Source organism: Ostrinia furnacalis, unplaced genomic scaffold (genome assembly GCF_004193835.3).
Source record: "Ostrinia furnacalis isolate ACB-3 unplaced genomic scaffold, ASM419383v2 OfSCF5843, whole genome shotgun sequence".
NCBI lineage: Eukaryota > Metazoa > Arthropoda > Insecta > Lepidoptera > Crambidae > Ostrinia > Ostrinia furnacalis.
This window is the reverse complement of record NW_021136082.1, coordinates 640807-660716: the sequence shown is the minus strand read 5'-3', so window position 1 is coordinate 660716 and position 19910 is coordinate 640807. Positions and strand designations below refer to the sequence as shown.

At 34.9% G+C, this 19910-nt stretch overlaps 2 protein-coding genes across 4 annotated transcripts; both read left to right on the top strand.

Annotated features, from left to right (window-relative positions):
* Positions 1–4815: 4815 nt before the first annotated feature.
* On the top strand, positions 4816–9531 carry LOC114361606 (dual specificity protein phosphatase 23). 2 transcript variants are annotated; one of them, XM_028316706.1, is made up of 4 exons: positions 4816–4889; positions 6107–6537; positions 8851–8974; positions 9320–9531. In XM_028316706.1, exons 1-4 carry the CDS (start codon positions 4883–4885, stop codon positions 9469–9471), a joined length of 714 nt encoding a protein of 237 aa, XP_028172507.1. In that variant the 5' UTR covers positions 4816–4882; the 3' UTR covers positions 9472–9531. The 2 variants fall into 2 exon arrangements, with proteins under 2 accessions (XP_028172507.1, XP_028172506.1); XM_028316705.1 differs by lacking the exon at positions 4816–4889 and adding an exon at positions 5902–6036.
* A 311-nt stretch (positions 9532–9842) lies between these two features.
* LOC114361607 (dual specificity protein phosphatase 23) lies at positions 9843–14444 on the top strand. 2 transcript variants are annotated; one of them, XM_028316707.1, is made up of 4 exons: positions 9843–10487; positions 11082–11551; positions 12548–12671; positions 13258–14444. In XM_028316707.1, exons 2-4 carry the CDS (start codon positions 11141–11143, stop codon positions 13542–13544), a joined length of 822 nt encoding a protein of 273 aa, XP_028172508.1. In that variant the 5' UTR covers positions 9843–10487; positions 11082–11140; the 3' UTR covers positions 13545–14444. The 2 variants fall into 2 exon arrangements, with proteins under 2 accessions (XP_028172508.1, XP_028172509.1); XM_028316708.1 differs by lacking the exon at positions 9843–10487 and adding an exon at positions 10713–10788.
* Positions 14445–19910: the final 5466 nt, after the last annotated feature.

The window sequence follows — 19910 nt, the reverse complement described above, 5'->3', positions numbered from 1 at the left end:
TCAAAATTATTTTTATAATCTTAACTCATTTATTGTTAGAAAATTATTATTTAGTATTCTCTTAAACATTCAAAATACTTTTAGTTATTTTTACACTACATGTGCCTTTTACCATGGTATCAATTTTCGTCATAATCAGTCCTTAAATCAATTATTATCATATTAAGTAGTATATTGAATTAAAATCGATTATTCAAAAACAATCGATATCCATTTAAAGCCACGTCGCGTGCCTTCATTACAATATGCAGAATCTTAATTGTCAATTTAAAAACAGTAAAAAGAGGTTACTTTCGTAAAACAAAATCCGGTTGAGTTAACTGCGCACCAGGCAGCCGTGACGTCACATCGCCGCTCTGGTACGGACGGGACGAACGCGGGGAGGTGTGCGAGGGAGAGTCGCATTCCAGCGATGTGCGTAGTTAGCTCAATAGGATTGTACACACGGCCGCACTGTTAACTATCCATTTCCGTTTTTGCTCTCGCTCTCATCAATGGTGATTCTTTGCGATAGAACGAGACGACATGACAGGCAATGGATAGTTAACACTGTTTCCGATGGTACTTACTATTAATCACATGTCATTATTAAGTGTACCTGTATTTATTATTTGATTTTGTAAACACTTACTGTTTTTACTTAGAATTTTAATTATTTCTTACGTTTCATAGTTGTTTTATAGGCAAAATGATTTTAAATTAGGACATGCAAATACCTATTTACATTTTCCTTCTAACACTTGTTTTTAAGTAAAGAAAAACAAATCATGAAACCAAAACTAGAAATGAATACATAGTATCATTGATTATGATACAATTTATAAACAGAAATCAATCATTAAAACATTTTTTTTCGGACCGTGTGATCTTCTGTCATGTAAATCATTTTTTTTATTAATTTTATTCATTACATTCGCAACTCTGTGGCGTTTCATCAGGGGTTATTTTAGGTTAAATGTTAAAACATGCATTTTTTTGGTATTTTCATAAAATAACAGTATTAAAGTATGTACTTAAATAAATTCTTCCTTTGCTAGGTGCTAATATGAAACTATGAGTAACGCTAGATTTTTCATTCCATGTCTCGATTTTTATTAAAATACATTATTAAGTGTGAATATTGAAATGGTTTACTACTGGTTCTTGACACCGGTGTATCCTCCATTTTAGTTACTATTGTCATATTTAAACACATCATTCCATTCAGAGATGAACTACATTGAACTGTCTCACCAAACACATTGACAGGGGGGCGCCACTATAGTTCAACTACATAGTTCCTAACATGGCAAAAATCGGAACCCGCGATCCGGTATTGACGGTGGCGCCCCCCTGTCAATGTCACTGGTGGGACTGTTCTTGTAGTTTATTTAAAAGACTAGTTCGGCTAAGAATCTCTTAGGCAAGTACTTAATTCAACATTTTCCAAGAAACATTTGTGAAATGAATATACAGTTTGCCACAGAGATGCTACAAGCTACATCGTGCCGTTGAATAGAACAAAATATAACTTGCTAAACTAATATTATTTTAGCTTACGCTATGTTATTTATTTAAGTATGTTTATGTAATGTTTTTAAACCAAAAACGATTATTCGTATTGGTATCGGAGTTATTTCTTATCGATTTGACTTAGAAAAGTATTTTTTTTAGGCAAAATCTCACAAGTCCTAGCAAATAAGTTGTTAGGTTCAATATGATGTTTTAATGTTACTTTATGCGTTTTTACGCAGTTTTGTGGCTCACGGAGCGTAAAAGGTGATATGTGCTTTTGTATCATTATAATAATACAGAATTGCTATAAGTTTTACCGTCCTATTAACTTGTAGTGTGTAAAAAGGACAATTATTTGAAAATGTCAATATCTACACTTCTAAAAGTAATCGCCGTGTATATTATAATGATACAAGAATATGTATATTTAGATTTTATATACATTATACAATATGTGGCCTATTACTGTGCCTTGCAGTATCCATCATTGTAAGTATTCGTTTTATAGTATTTTTATTGTTTAATCATGCTAGATGTATTAGGTTTTGTAAAATCACATTGTATCTACAATACTTGTCAATGGATGATATACATCGACTTTTTGATTCGTTCTCTAAATTGTTTTTTTTTCCATGTAGATATTAACATGACTGGCAGGATTCATTGGAGAGGTCACTCTGTGGGCCGTATCTCAGAACTGTAGCCTTATTCACGTAACAAAACTTCAACGACAACAAAACACTGAGTTGCGATCCTATCAAGTAATCGTTCTATCGAAAATGACCCCTGTGAATACGGATTTAGAACTGCTTTTCAATGGGACGACGTAACAAAACTTTGATGAAAACAAATCGCTGAGTTGCGATCCTATCGAGTAATCGTTCTATCAAAATTAATTTTGTGAATACGAACTTAGAACTGTTTTTCAATGGGACAACTTCTGGACGTCAGCGAGATCTTGACTGTCAAAATACGTGTATTAGGCCAGTGGGGCCGTAAACAAAATAAGAAAAAGAAGAAATTTTCTTTTTCTAACGGCATTAACTTGGATTTAGAGCCTTTCGTGATTTTAATAAACGCGTCACATAGACATGGGCGTAGCTTTTAGGCCTAAGGAGGCAGTCTGGCCTAGAAGGGGGTAATCTGGCCTAGGGAGGGGCAAATCAAATTAAAGGGGTGGGGACAGCTGCCTTCCCTTCATGCTTCTATCGGTAGAAGATTCATTTATCGTAAATTATATACATCTAAGTCGAGTGTATTATCCCTTGACGTTTGTTTCAAGTGTAGATGAGCTTAGTGAGTGTTATTTATAATGAATTTATTGTTTGGAGCCGATTTTAATCAGTTAATTAACAACCAATGGTCTTGCGAGTAATTATATTATGTTAATATTGAAAATAAATATCAGTTTTCTTGAGGAAATAAACCTGAATTATTTGATATTTTATTCCTAATTTTGATTATGGATCAATTAGAAATATAAAATCGTGTTACTATGAGCTTTTATATTGTTTACCATTATTTTAAAGACTAATAAATGTTTTATCTTGTTCATATTTGTTATACATTTAAAGTAACATTGTATAAACTTGAATTGTTGTTACTAAATTCATTGATCTGTGGGCTGAGTGTGAGTTTAAATCAATTTTAGTTTTTGAACGTTTCCCGCTAGGGGCGCTGTCATACATTTAATGTCATTTTTTGACGCGCTCAAGTGAGCGCGTTTGATGTTAATCTCACACTAGGCCCTCTGCTAAATCACATCTTGCAAAATGTCAGAAATAAGGCTACTCATACCGATTCGGACGTAATGTGAAACCGCTCGTAGTCGTTACGTTTCAAAAAAGAATAACATACATACAATCATCGCGTAAAGCGTGTTGTACCGTGATTTGTTAACTTTTGCTTGAATTTAAATTACTTAAAAAAAACATAAATTAGTACTGAAAATGAATATAAATAAATGATCATTAAAGTATGAAATCGGCTCAATATGTGATGGTCCAAATATTATGAAACTGCGGTCAGACGACTAACATAGTGTAGGAGATACGTTATTTACACTGTAAGCTAGATTAGACCTTGTGCTGTATGAAATAAAATGTATTCTTATTTAATTTACAGTGTTTACTTTTTTTAATTTGTTAATGTAATTTATACCTATGTTTTTGTTCCATGAAATTCTGGATTTTGTACCAATAAGTTTAATGATTTACTTACTTATTATGGTGCTCTGGAATGAAATGCCAAAAAAAAACTCTTTTTGTACAAAACATACAAAATCGTTAACGGTGTTTTAGCAAGTGTGTTGGTAATTTAGAGATTTTGTATGTTTTTTGAACTTTTATTTAAAGAACAAAATTAACATTTTGATATTCCACACACAAGCGTCCATGTGCCAATTTTATTCCTCAGATACATTTTTTGATCAAAAAATTGAAAAATCCGCCATCTTTGGTTCTCTTTTTTAATCTTTCTATTTAAAAATCTTTTCATATTGAAGTCATCAAACTGTCATTACTAAAAAAATTTTTAGTAATTTCATATATAATTGCTGATATAATTTTGCAATTATCATAAACATTCTTCACCGGTTATTTCAAACGTTGACAGATTTATCTTCACCCAATTTCTCGGCCCAAGTTCACGTTCTAATATTATGCGTTTGCGCAACTCGGCCCGCGACGTGTAAAAATAGGCCCGTGACATTTATTATGTTGGGGATAGGGTTGGTTTTAGAATGGCTGTTAGTGATGCCAGTAATATTGTTAATAATATCGAAGGAAAATTATGGAAGATTATTTTTGAATTCTATTTTTAACTTTATTTAGAATCGCAGTTAAATTATGCTAATTTTGTATGAACAAATCTACTTAGATACTTGCTAATTGACCCCTCAACTTTTTTTTTAGATTACTAGTAATTTGTATTGCACAAATTACTTTAACCCCTCGTAGTAGGGAATTTAGTGCATGAACTAAATTATGCTTGTCTTACGAGTGAGTGCACCAAATTATGTATTTAATGTCTAACGGAACATTAAATGTTTACATTTGTATGATGAGATGATTGCTTCAAATCACACCGTTTATTAAGTACCTATAAAGCCAAATCATCGACAAGCCAATAAAAAACCATAACAAAGCACATCCCTAAATATTATAATCAGACAATTAATTGTCTAATGCTCATCACTCTTACATATCGATGACAGAGCTCGAGGCTTTTACAATTTGGACCTTATTGCTCTTGAATTAAGGAGTTGCAGAACGCAATTAACAGTATTGGTGGCATATCAGCTGTCCATATGTGGTTTGGAACTAGATTAGTGTTACTTTTGGTTTCGATAAGGGCAGGTGCAGCATTTAAATAAAATAAAATAAATAAAATGTCTGGTAAGTGGATTTAATAAGTGTTTAAAGAATTTGAATAGTGATACTTTGGTGCCATCCCGTCTGGCCAGCGTGGGGAGTGTAGACCAAATCCTCCATTTGCCTCTGGTAAATAAGAGAGGGTTTTCCTCCTGCAGTGGGGACTAAATGACTTGTTGATGATGATTTTGATGATCAAACAATAGTAAAAAGTGACAAACCTGTCGATACCTTAGAGTGAAAACCTCTTAAGTGTAAAAGAAGTAATTTTTCAGGAGGAAGATAAAACTACGTGCTGTACCGAAATGCATAAATATGATAAAAATGCATTCCCGAGGTTTTTATGGCGACGCTGTGCAAATTTTGTAGGCTCAATATTTTTATTATTTGTAAAATTTAGTTTTAAAGATTTTCTTTAAATAATTTGCGAAGAAATAAAATTTTGTCAGCACCGCTGCATCTATCTTTCTCTAGTAGATTCTAAACTTATTGTAACGTAGATTTTTAAACGGATGAACTTGCCTGTTCTAGTTAGTGAGGTTTAATTGGGTAAGACCTAGCCCTAGTCTACCTAGGTGGTCTTAAAATCACTTCAACGAAAAAATAAAATTGGTAACTTAATACGCTCTTTAAATAATTTTCCGCGCGGAAGTCGTAAAGATGAAAATACGCGCTATATCATGCATCCATGCAACGTCTTTGTGGCCCATTAACAATTATACTGCGATGCGAAAATAATCTCCCTACTGAATGTTTACAAAACACCATCCTGTGACGTCAGCGATCCATTGAGAATCAATGACGTCACTGTCGAAATTTCAAACAATATTCCGCCGAAGCATTATTTTTATTGTACACGCGCTAATTTTCATTACAATCTGTCAACTTCTTTGGCATAATATGGACCCAAAACGCAAATATAATTCATGTTGAAGAAATGAAACACCAAAAAATCACTTCTTATTTACCACAAAATAAGACTCAAATCTGTACGACTTTTCCTTGGCATTGGCATTATTATCGTTGTCAAGGTGGGTCTGTAAACTCCAGAAATAAATGTTACACTCCAGAGAGAGGATGTGCCAAATCTTTCCCGCCCTTTCGGCAGTCAACCTACAAAAATCGTGCCAGATGGTCCGCTCTCTAACCTGCCAGTGCGAGAAGTGCTTGTGTTCATATTTCGAAATTTAAAAATAAAACAAAAAACAAACGTCCCTAACTTTTTTTCATTTTTGTGGCAGTGAAAACAGAAGACACAGAAATGGGTGAAGAAACGTACACAGTTTACACTAGAATGGAGGAAATAACCGAACAGGAGGACAGGCACCTTGCTGGAGCGAAGAAAGAGATCAGAAACGACTTGACTGTGATCATACCAGAAAATCCGTTTCCAGAGATCGAAGTAGATGCGTACCCTCCACTAAAATTCTCGTGGGTCATTCCAAAGAAATTGGCAGCGATGGCTTTCCCCAGAAACGTTGAGAATTTAAAGTTTCTTACCAACCAGGGTATCACGCACCTGGTAACACTGACAGCCGGCAAGAAGCCGCCAGTGGACGATATTGCCAGGTTGCGGTGGACTGAAGTGCCGGTTGAGGAGTTCGAAGTACCCACAGTTGATGACGTCAAAAAGTTTATAGATGTCTGTAAACGGGCTGACAAAAATGGCGAGGTAAGTTGAAACTTGACTCATAATATGCGATGCTTGCTTAAGTGATGCAGCAAATAGAACGCACAGCGTTGAATAGAGCTTTGTGATTGGTTCGTGTGTCACCCTGTGCGTCCACGGGCACTGTGAGACCTCATAGTAATGATTATGAAATCGGGCGTAAGTCATTTCTCTGATGATTGAAGATTATCAACAACCTAAGTTGGTATTCAAACACCATGTCCAACCGTCCTCTTCTTCGGTTATCTGGAGAGATCACTTCATAGCGATAAGACCGCCTAAATTGTTCTGGATTGTGTCTTATGCTTCATATCAATTAACGATAAAATTCTATAGGTCCTACTTACTTTTGTAGGTACCGAAAACACAAACTAAAACAAAAGGTCAACAAGCTGAGTTTGCACCACATTATTTTAACCGTAACAATAACATTAACCGTTACTTTTTGTATAGAGTTTGACAATTTTTTGAAGTTTGTCAAAGTTAAAGTAAGATGGTGCAACTCAGCCTTAATGTTTATGTCCAATCTTAACTGTTTAACAGTCCATGTACTACATTTAGTACAACCCTATGTATGATTCGACGGCTCCAAAATTCGAATACTTACATTTGCTTCAGTAATCTGTAAATTAATATGGAGTTGTTAATATTTTTTCGAGAAGTGAAATATTGTTTCTGAAAATTCAATTGCATTAGGTAGTTTTCACCATATTATATGCCTAATTTTTAAGTGACCCCTTATACATAACAGGAATTTTGTTTTCATAGGGGCATTTAAAAATTAAGGATAGATGGTGAAAACGGGCATCAATCCTTTTGTTTGATCCATATTTACAAACGACACTGTTTATTACCTACAAGTGTTCTAGTGTTGCCGTTTCATTTTATCCAGATTTCTATGTTCATGATGCATTGAATCGACCTCGTCCTATTTGCGTGGTCCGATTTTGTTGTTTCCGACACTTTTTTTAACATTAAGATTTATTGTAACATTTTCAAACACTTCCTACTTTAATTTAGTTTCAAATAGCAGTAACGTTTCAATAGACAGACTGATTTATCAGATGTGTAGATAGACCGACCTTGTTGTGAAGTTCTTAATAGTTTGTTTGATTTATGACTTGACTCCTACACAAAATAATTTAAAATTGTTATTATTAGATACTTTGATTTCAATCTAGTAAATTATGTACTACATAGTTCTATCTTTATACTCGGCCTGTTATTATGACAGAACACCTACTCAAAAATAAAAATTAACTGCTAAAATCGACTTTTGTCTATCAGGCAATTTAGTTGACACATCATTTCAGCAGTGTGATATAAATTAAAACCAACCGATGCCTGTGTAATTTAGTAGTTAGAGTTACTTTCTGGTCAAACGGGACTATTCCCATCGCTGCAACTCCTGTGCAGCCAGGATCTACAGCTTGACCGCCAAGAAAACCCAACCAGTGACTTTACTTTCTGGTCCTGGAGTCTTGGGTTCAACTCACAGCTGATTTGTTACAGCCCACATGGTGGAATTTTTAAAATAAACTTTTTTTTAATCTATCCTTTTTATCAAGAAATGTTACAGTAATCTCTTACTAGCATTTAAACAAACAAACAGATGTAGCGATCGATAGACTCAATTAATATTCTCACCCATTCATGTTACTGTAGACAGCACGGCTGTCGAGTTCTTTTAAAAATATTTATTTGGCAAAACAACAAAAAACTTGCAACTCCGGACAACCGGTGAATGTACTGAGTGTTATTATTTTCGTAAGCGATCTGTCATCTATCGCGTTTTTTAGATTCACATGGTTAGTGCCGTTTTTATAGATATGTACTTATTTTATTTCGACACTCATCATGACGTTGACCGTATTTTCAGAACTAGCATCTCATAATATAATATTTTTACGCGGTTTCGCCTATCTGAAGCTGAAAACCACATCCGTGTTTCCCAGGGATAAAAATGATTGTTTCTTTTAACTATTTTGAAATTAATTTTATTATAATTTAACTACTTATCTATCTATACTTTGTCGTCGTTCGTCTTCGAACATAGGCCTCCTCTTCACCTTCCACCGACCTCGGTCCCTGGCCATGCATCCAGATTCCAGTTTATTCCAGCTTGTTGCTGGATGTCATCTTAACGATAACATAACATTCACTTAATTTTTCCTTCGGCTCAATGCGACTTGGAACTTTAGAAGCAATCGTAATGCGGCCACTAAAATAAATCAAGTTTTTATTTATTTTTATTCAGCAACAGTGAATATGAATAACATTCAAATAATTTTATTAAAATTGTTGTCGTTCCATCAGGTCATAGGCATCCACTGCCGGCAAGGCCGCAGCCGCTCCGGCGTGATGCTGGCTTGCTACCTGGTGCACTTCCACCGGTTCCTGCCCGACCAGGCCATGAACGTCATCCGGATGATCCGACCTGGTTAGCATCATACATGGCTGGCGAAGTCATAACTATCATTTATCATAAGTACCTTAAAAATATGTCTGATCATCTTCCCACTATGGTCGTTACCTACATTTAAAAACCAATGCAAATTGATAACAATATGTACTAACAATTAATAACGTCGTTGTTAACATAAAAATAATAAAAAAATAACATTAAAGAAATAATTCTTGAACATTAAACACTGCGCCACCCATTCCCTAACAACTACATAAGGCTTAATCGAACCCGTGACCTCTGGCATACTGAAGTAGTAATTCAGTATGCAAACCAAAAGGGCTATCTAATAAAATTTCATACAATAATCTCTATTTCCAGGGTCCTTAGACGCCGAGGAGCACGAAGAGGCCGTAGGCAAGTACTTCATGTACTTGACAGAGGACAACCCTCTGAAGTTCGGAGTGAGCGTCGAAGTGATGGAAGAATTCATGCAAGCCGCCAAGGACGCCACCAAAAAAGTGCTAGATTGAACTGTGATGATCGTGATGTGTGATGATGTACCTGAGATTAAATGTTGACTGTTTTGTTTATGTCGTTGTTTTACTTTTTTTCAAACTGGCCCAAAAATTAAAAAGATTTTTTAAAATAAGGCAGCAAATAGTAGGTAATAAGCTCCAAATTATTTGTCCAATAATTTAGAAGTATACCTTTCTAAAAATAAAATCATGGTAGGCTCAGTTCATTTGAATTTGACGGTAAGTCAATTTATCTATCGGTTGACCAATCCAACATACCTACCCGCATTTAAAAAAAATGCCGCCATTTCAGCTCGGCCTTTACTTCTTCATTTTGGTTCGGTGCTCCAGTAAATTATAGAAGTAACACAATATAGCTTAGATAGATTTTTAATAAGATAAGATCTTGTGCTATACATAGCTAAAGCTGTTTCTGGAAGATCAAGATAGTGTTGTGCCAGATTCTGTAGTTATATCGATGGTTTATGGTGCCCAAGTATCCCGTTACAAATAGAGTATTTTTAGTGTAGTAATTTAAAGTTGAAATGTTTTTTCGGAATAAACATTAGTAGGTCCTTGGTTATTTTTTTGTTGACGTGTAGGTCCTTAAATATTAGTAAATAGGTACATAGTAATAACTTTAAATTGTAACTTAAACGTACCCCCAAATGTAGGTAACCTAATTTCCTACTACAAAAACGTTACCTACAAACTAACATTGACCGCTCCAAGACTTGAACCTGGGACTCCCAATATCCACAATGCAACCTATCTTATTAGTGACGACTTAGTACCATTGCAGTTCAAAGTTCTCTAGTGCATGACGTATTCCAATTAATATAAATTGGCAAACCCAACCCTGGTAAATGTCAGTATTGGATCTTGCCAAAGCGTTGGCCAATACGCTCAATTGGCACCTCACCAACTACGAACAAACTATAGAGAGCATCCTAAAATAACTGACACTAGTCTCTTTACCTATCACATGTTGGGGAAGTGATAAGTGATTTTGTGGTGAAAGTGATAAGACGGTAAGTTAAATGATAACTTGGTGACGTTGCAAGTGAAGTTTTGGGACAAGTTTATTGGGAGGTGGAATTGTGTAAAGCAATCGTAATCATTTGACAGTTCATAACGTACGATAAAGTCAGTTAAACAAAGCGTTTGACAGAGTAGATTAGAATCTGCGATTACTGCATTTGTGAATCGAAAGCAATTCAATAGCCGCAGTCCGCACTTAGATTTCTTAGTGAACCTAGATGTATTTTTAACTAGATACGGTTAATTATAGGAAAAGTTTTTCGCCACGCAAATTTCCGAGATACCTTCTAGGTACCTTTATATGTACCTCTATTATTATTTAATTTTATTCTGGTCCAATCAAAAACAATCGATACCAATCGATCAACATGGAAAGCATTGGGGGAGGCCTATGTTCAGCAGTGGACGTCCTATGGCTGAAATGATGATGATGATGAATCAAAAACAAAGTGTTTTACTGCATTACTTACCTGGAGCAGTTAGTAGTTAACTAATTAAAGTAGTTTTCTTAACTTTAATGAATTTTTAAAACTATTGTTTTATAATTTTACTGTAAATTTTAAATTCATGTCCTAATTTTTCAGAAACTGATCGTGTCAATTTACGTTTTAAATCCTCAAATAGAAGCACAAAATACATAAAAATGATTACAAACAAAATGAGAACCAACGTGAAACTTGCGAAATTATTCTACAAATACCTAGACGAGCCCAAAGACAACAAAGAGGAAGCTGCGTCCGCGCCGGAACCAGAGACAACCGCGAAACCGGAAGTCAAAGATTACGAGTCCTACCCGCCGTACAACTTCTCATGGTTCATAGAGAATAAAGTGGCTGCCATGGGGTGGCCGCAAACGGTTGAGAATTTGAATTATTTGGCCGATGTTGGAGTTGACCACCTAATTACGCTGTCACCTGAGCGAAGACCACCGATCCTGGAATGCAAGAAGAAATTGAAATGGTCGGAGATTAGAATAAAGGAGTTCGGGACGCCAAATCTAAAGCAGATTTTGAAGTTCATCGAGATATGCGAGAGAGCAGAAATTAGAGGGGAGGTAAGAATATAAAATACTTTCTTTTATTATTGTAGTAGGTACCTACCTACCTACGCAATGTGCCAGTCATACCAGAAGTTATTCTCGGAATAAAATAAAATAAAAGTTTGGTCGAATCGGTCCTTAGTGGTTGATAGTAGTGAAATGGTTTAACAACAGCTTCTTAATTTAGTAATAGAAGTGAAGTGGTTTAACCACCGCTGCTTAATTTGGTGATAGAAGTGAAGTGGTTTAACCACAGCTGCTTAATTTAGTAATAGAAGTGATGTGGTTTAACCACAGCTGCTTAATTTAGTAATAGAAGTGATGTGGTTTAACCACAGCTGCTTAATTTAGTGATAGAAGTGAAGTGGTTTAACCACAGCTGCTTAATTTAGTAATAGAAGTGATGTGGTTTAACCACAGCTGCTTAATCTAGGGGTAGAAGTGAAGAGGTTTTACCACAACTGCTTATTTTAGTGGTAGAAGTGAAGTTGTTTATCCACAGCTGCTTAATCTAGGGGTAAAAGTGAAGTGGTTGAACCACAGCTGCTTAATTTAGTGATAGAAGTGAAATGGTTTAACCACTGCTGTTTAATTTAGTGGTAGAAGTGAGGCGGTTTAATCACCGCTGCTAAATCTAGTTGTAGAAGTGAAGTGGTTTTACCAGCTACTTTATTTAGTCGCAGAAGTGAAGTGGTTTTACCACATCTGCTTATTTTCGTGATAGAAATGAGGCGGTTTCACTACCGCTGCTTAATAATAATTTAGTGATAGAAGTAGAAGTGGATTTATTTGAGTTACTTAACTGCAGCTGCTTAATTTAGTAGTAGAATTTAAATGGGGTTTATCACGGTTGCGTAATTTTGCTTATTTTAGAAGTAGAAGTGAAGTGGTTTAACCAAAGCTGCTTAATCTAGTGGTAGAAATAAATTGTTAAAACCAGGTTAGAAGTAGAAGTGGTTTAACCAAAGCTGCTTAATCTAGTGGTAGAAATGAACTTAACCTTTTTTGTAGGTGATCGGAGTGCACTGCCGGCACGGGCGCGGTCGCACGGGCACGATGCTGGCGTGCTACCTCGTGCACTTTCGCGACATGGCACCGGAGCGCGCCGTGCTCACTGTGCGCGTGCAGAGGCCTGGTGAGACATACTTATAGTACTTACTAGCTTTTGCACGCGGTTTCTCCTACTTGTAGTTGAGTGCTGTCCAGTCGACCGCTGGATTCTTGAGGTTAACTTTAAGGCGATTATCACACTGAACCGCGCTCCGCCGCGGTACGCGGGATGACAGATTTAATCATTATTATGCAAGTACCTCAGTTTGTATAGAAAACACGCGCGGCACAACACACTGACAACGCGTTTGCGTGCGGGATTCGTTATTGTCGCCCCGCGGACCGCGGCGGAGCGCGGTGCAGTGTGATAATCGCCTAAGTTAGCTGGCTGGAGGGTTATAAAAACTTATAGGTAAATATGTAACTTTTAATTCCGTGATCCTTACCTATTATTCCAGAAACCATAAGAATTTTTATCACCAATAAGTGTTGTAAGTAGTGGAAACGGCAAAAATTAGACAGTAATATTATCCTTACATAGAAAATTAGAAAACAAACAAATAGGTATTTGTATCTTGTACGGGTCGCAGGCATCGAACCCGGAACACTAGTGTGCGTAGGTTTCCAAACACCTCGCCAAATTCGCTATCATCTTTCTTTAAAAATTCCAGGTTCCTGCGAAACGTACGAGCAAGAAAAAATTGTCTGCCATTACCACGACTGCATGCGCGGCACGATATCCAAGCCGGACTATCGATTGGTCGAAGACAAACTATACTTCGACTATTCCATGAAGTACAACTACAGCGATGACGAAGAATCTACCAAAAGTGACGACGAAAACCTGAAGGAGTTGGCAGATTTAAAAATAGAAGAAAAACAAGTGGTCGAGACTCTGCAGTTGAAGAAAAGGAAAAAATCAAAGGCCATGGTTATAAATCATCACATTTATTTTTAAGTGTATGGTTAGTAACAATTATTATTTGGTTATAGTAATTACATACAAGATACACGTGTACTGAGTTCGTTATTATTTAAGTTTAGAAAAACTTAAATACTTAATAAAGATCAATTAATAGCACATAATTGTGTGCTGTTAAGTTTGAAAAAACTTCATCATCAAATCATGACAAAATATAGGTAATAACAAATTAAAAAGTATAATATTCCTAAAATAAACGTAAGTTTTGAAACAGACTATCACTTTATTCTATTACATTTACAAGATTCAACTTTTGTCCATATCTAAAGATATTTTTAAACAATTTAACCTATTTTATTAGAATCAAGAATTTAATACCTAATAATTAATTTAATAGTAGTTGTTTATTAAATGAACATCTTACAACAAATATGCCACAATTTTTGTACCTACCTACTTGAATAACAGTGGTTTAGTTAACGCAAGTCTATGCAAGTTAAATATTTTCATTTTAGACTCTGAAATTACTTTTACATAAAGTTTTACGACAATAGGTAGCCTAACGGTTCAAATCAAATCAAATCAAAATCATTTATTGCATAATGTAGGTACATATAGATCACATAAAAATGTATATTGTTCAGCTACATCATACCATATCGGCATGCAACAGTATCGGACTGCAGATCCGAGGAATGCTTTTCTTTCGACCCCTCCGACCAACTATTGTGGAATACACCGCTCCCAAAACAACAAAAGAAACGTCTCTAAAAGAGCAGGTAATAGCTAGGTACTACGTGAAAAATTAACCTGAACGAAAAACCTGAAGAAAACCCCCTGAACAGGAACGCTTTAAAAGAAACACCTGAGAAACGAATTTAGCAGAAGTAAATCCAAAATGTTAAGCAAAATGTCTGACCTATAAAACAAAGCAAAGTAAAGTACCTACTCACTATGTGAAAAGTAAGTAGGTATAAGATCATCACGAAAAGATGCATCTTAAATTACCTACTTAGGCTGAGTTGCACCACCAACTCAGGATATACCGCTTAGTTTAAAAGTAATTACGTTTTCTTTGCAATAAGTAATTGGAAGAAAAAAATTCTATAAATTTAAAAAAAAAAAATATCAAAAAAATTTTGACCTCTTTCTTTCATCTATTTTTATATGTACACTTTAACGTGACTCACGTTAGTCACCTGATAAAGTAGAAACAGTAATAATGCTAAATAACAGGCGATACTAAAAAAATACATAAAATACACAAAAAAGGCCAACAAATAATAAAAAATGATACTTTTTGATAAAAAAACTGCTTTTAAATTCGTGTTTTTTTGGTTATTTAATAAATTTCTCCAAAAAATGCCCCTATAACAGGTAGTTTTTATTACTTTGTATTATTCTCTATCGTATTACCTTCGTAAAACCAAAAATCGCATGTCTCTATCCCTATCACAACGTTTGCAATGATGAAATAACTAACGATGACGTAATCATCATCTAGACCCCCCTACCCCCATGTCATCCAAAATAAGCAAAACAGAGACCCCCCCACCCCCCCTTGGTGCTTACGTAATACTTGAACGGCCCCTATGTGGGGATTACAGAAAACAATTTTATTACTTATCATTTACATAAAGTAACAAACTTGAATACACAAACAATAATTCTACTGGAAAAAGCTAAACTTAATTATTGAAGAAAACCCCTTGAACAGGAATGCTTCAAAAACACCTAAGAAAAGAATTCAGTAAGAAATAAATCCGAATAAAACATGGCCGATGACAAAAAAGAAATCAAAAACAAAGTCCAGAAAAGAACGATATGAACAGAAATGCTTCAAAAAGAAATGTCTAAAAATGCTACATAATGGCCGACGTAAAATAGAAAGCTAAACATAGAATAAGTAGTAGAAACAGGATAAAAATACAAAGGCATATTAGATATACTTAAAAAGAAATTTGGAGTTCACCAAGAGAACCATAATCCTAAGCGATAACTTCTGATTTTTAAATGTAAAAAAACGACTGAAAAATAGCGCGTGCTACAAAATGGCCGATGTGACGGAACTAAATTTTTCATATTAGACCCAGGGTAAAAATACCAAGACCAAAAAGAGAACCATATTCTTAAGGGAGAACTTCAGATTTTTAAATGCAAAAGAAATATTGCCTGAAAAAACGAAAAGAATCCTCTGAACAGGAATTCGTTCGTTCGTTTCAGCCAAATGACGTCCATTGCTGGACAAAGGCTTTCCACAATGAACGGTCCTGCGCTGCCCGCATCCAGGCTCTTCCCGCGACCTTTACCAGATCGTCGGTCCACCTAGTAGGAGGCCTGCCCACGCTACGTCTTCCAGCCCATGGTCGCCACTTGAGAACTTTCCTGCCCCAACGGCCATCGTCTCTACGAGCTACGTGCCCCGCCCACTGCCAACTTGATTTCAATTCTGCGAGCTATGTCGGTTACTGAACAAGAATGCTTTGGGAAAAAAAATGGGATTTTGCCAAGAAAAATATAGGTTTATTTTGTGACCGAAAAATTCTGGTTTTTAACCATAAAAGCGGAGGTAGACATTATGGTTTAAAAATGAGTTTTATTACCTCAGAGAAAACAATGACTATTCCATTAAGTACATAAAATATAATATTATATAAATATAGAAGAAAACCCCCTGAACAGGAATGCTTAAAAAAACACCTAAGAAAAGAATTCAGTAGAAGTAAATCCGAATGAAACATGGCCGATGTCAAAAAGAAATCAAAAACAAAGTCCAGAAGAGAATCCTCTGAACAGGAATGCTTCAAAAGAAACGTCTAAAAAAATAATGCGTGCTACAAAATGACCGACGTAAAATAGAAAGCAGGGTAAAAATACAAAGGCATTTAGATATTAAAAGAAATTTGGACTTCATCAAGAGAACCATATCCTAAGCGATAAATTCAGATTTTTATATGAACAATAATAAATATTGCTTGACATAAAGAAGAGAATCCTCTGAACAGGAATGCTTCAGAGAAACGTCTGATTTTTTTTTTTTAATTTGGACTGCCAAAAAACATTTTTGAGACCGAGAAATTCTGGTTTTTACCGATAAAAAGCGGTATATGGTTTCAAAATGAGTATAAAGAAAACAATGACTGTTCCAAAGGTACTGCCTGTACTACAAGAAATACCTACTATGGGAAAAAAAGGCGAACGAAAATATAGAAGAAAACCCCATGAACAGGAATGCTTAAAAAAAACACCTAAGAAAAGAATTCAGTAGAAGTAAATCCGAATAAAACGAAATCCGAATAAATCAAAAACGAAACGAAAAAGTCCAGAAAAACCATGAACAGGAATGCTTCAAAAGAAACGTCTGAAAAATAACGCGTGCTAAAAAATTGTCAATGTAAAATAGAAATCCAAACAGAATAGTAAACACAGGGTAAAAAAATACGAAGTAATCTTAGTAAATATTAATAAAAGAAATTTGGACTTCACCAAGAGAACCATATCCTAAACGATAACTTCCGATTTTTAAATGAACAATAAATATTGCTTGATAAAAAGAAGAGAATCCTCTGAACAGGAATGCTTCAGAGAAACGTCTGAATTTTTTTTTAATTTGGACTGCCAAAAAACATTTTTGAGACCGAGAAATTCTGGTTTTTACCGATAAAAAGCGGTATATGGTTTCAAAATGAGTATAAAGAAAACAATGACTGTTCCAAAGGTACTGCCTGTACTACAAGAAATACCTACTATGGGAAAAAAAGCCGAACGAAAATATAGAAGAAAACCCCATGAACAGGAATGCTTAAAAAAACACCTAAGAAAAGAATTCAGTAGAAGTAAATCCGAATAAAACGAAATCCAAATAAATCAAAAACGAAACGAAAAAGTCCAGAAAAACCATGAACAGGAATGCTTCAAAAGAAACGTCTGAAAAATAACGCGTGCTAAAAAATTGTCAATGTAAAATAGAAATCCAAACAGAATAGTAAACACAGGGTAAAAAAATACAAAGTAATCTTAGTAAATATTAATAAAAGAAATTTGGACTTCACCAAGAGAACCATATCGTAAACGATAACTTCCGATTTTTAAATGAACAATAAATATTGCTTGATAAAAAGAAGAGAATCCTCTGAACAGGAATGCTTCAGAGAAACGTCTGAATTTTTTTTTTAATTTGGACTGCCAAAAAACATTTTTGAGACCGAGAAATTCTGGTTTTTACCGATAAAAAGCGGTATATGGTTTCAAAATGAGTATAAAGAAAACAATGACTGTTCCAAAGGTACTGCCTGTACTACAAGAAATACCTACTATGGGAAAAAAAGCCGAACGAAAATATAGAAGAAAACCCCCTGAACAGGAATGCTTCAAAAGAAACACCTACAAAAAAAATTCAGTATACGTAAATCCGAATAAAAAAAAGCCGATGACAAAAAGAAATCAAAAACGAAGTCCAGAAAAAAACGCCATGAACAGAAATGCTTCAAAAGAAACGTCTGAAAAATAAGGCGTGCTACAAAATGGCCGACGTGACGCAGAAAGCCGAACTAAATTTTTCATAATACCAAGACCAAAAAGAGAACCATATTCTTAAGCGAAAACTTCGTTTTAAATGCAAAAGAAATATTGCGTGAAAAAACGTTAACGAAAAAACGTGAACGAAAATATAGAAGAAAACCCCCTGAACAGGAATGCTTAAAAAAACACCTAAGAAAATAATTCAGTAGAAGTAATTCTGAATAAACATGGCTGATGACAAAAAACAAAGTCATAACTTCAGATTTTTAAATGAAAAATAAATATTGCTTTAAATAAAGAAGATAATCCTCTGAACAGGAACGTCTGCAAAAAAAATTGACTTTGCAAAGAAAAACATTTTTGAGACCGAAAAATTCTAGTTTTTAACTATAAATAAACGAAAATAAAAAAAACATCCGTTTGGGAGCTAAGTTTTCACTCGCTTCCACCTTCGACCTGATCGTCACTTACCATCAGGTGAGATACAGGCCAAGAGCTTTCTCGTTGTGGATTAAAAACAAAAAAGTAGATACTACCTACGCCATAGTACCAAAATGGCCGACGACGTGAAAATGAAAATAACACAAACAGCGAAACGAGAATACCACGTGAAAAAGAAAACTGAACTTAAATATCGAAGAAAATCCCCTGAACAGGAATGCTTCAAAAGAAACATCTGAGAAACGAATTTAGCAAAAGTAACTCAGAAGATATGAAACAAAGTGAAAAAATATAGATAGGTAGGTATAAATACATTACATTCCTTCATCCGGCATTGCAAGCTCTCGAACGCAGAATCGATACCGGATTGTCTGCGCAAAATACCAAGAACGGGGTAACGGGTACCACATTATTTATTATTATTATTATTAATATTATGGCAAGTACTTACATAAATGACATACGCAAAGATACAGGATTGCCTACGCAAAATAAGTACCTACACCTGAAAGTTGTACCTTAGAGAAAACAAGGGATGTTCTATTAGGTACATAATATTAAAGTAAGTAAGAAACATGAACAAACTGCCGAACAAGAATTATTATTGTGCATGTATCATTGTACGGCTGCTCATTCGTTCGCTTGCTTCGCTCAGAGAATCTTGTGTGCGCGCGCGCGTTACCTATTATTTTAGCATATTTTCGGGAGTTACAGTGACAAAATATAGTTTTGTGTAAAGATGCCGGGCACAAAAAAAGTTACAAAAAAAAAAGAAATCAAAAATAACGTCCAGAAGAGAACCCTCTGAACAGGAATGCTTCAAAAGAAATGCCTAAAAAACAACGCGTGCTACAAAATGGCCGACGTGACGCAGAAAGCCGAACTAAATTTTTCATATACATACATAGAATAGTAGAAACAGGGTAAAAATACCAAGACCAAAAAGAGAACCATATTCTTAAGCGAAAACTTCATGTTTTAAATGCAAAAGAAATATTGCGTGAAAAAACGAAAAGAATCCCTTGAACAGGAATGCTTCAGTAAAACGTCTAAAAATGAAAAAAAAAAACTTTGCCAAGAAAAATATTATATTTGTGACCGAAAAATTCTGGTTTTTAACCATAAAAGCGGAGGTTGACATTATGGTTTAAAATGCGTTTTATTACCTCAGAGAAAACAATGACTGTTCCATTATGTAGGTATCTACATAAAATAAGTAAGAAACTTGAACAAACTGCCGAACCAGAAATACTAAGGGAAAAAAAGAAAACTGAACTTACTTAAATATTGAAGAAAACCCCTTGAACAGGAATGCGTAAAAAACACCTAAGAAAAGAATTCAGTACAAGTAAATCCGAATGAAACATGGCCGACGACAAAAATAAATCAAAAATTTACAAATTTATTTAAAAATTAACGAAATCCGAATAAATCAAAAAC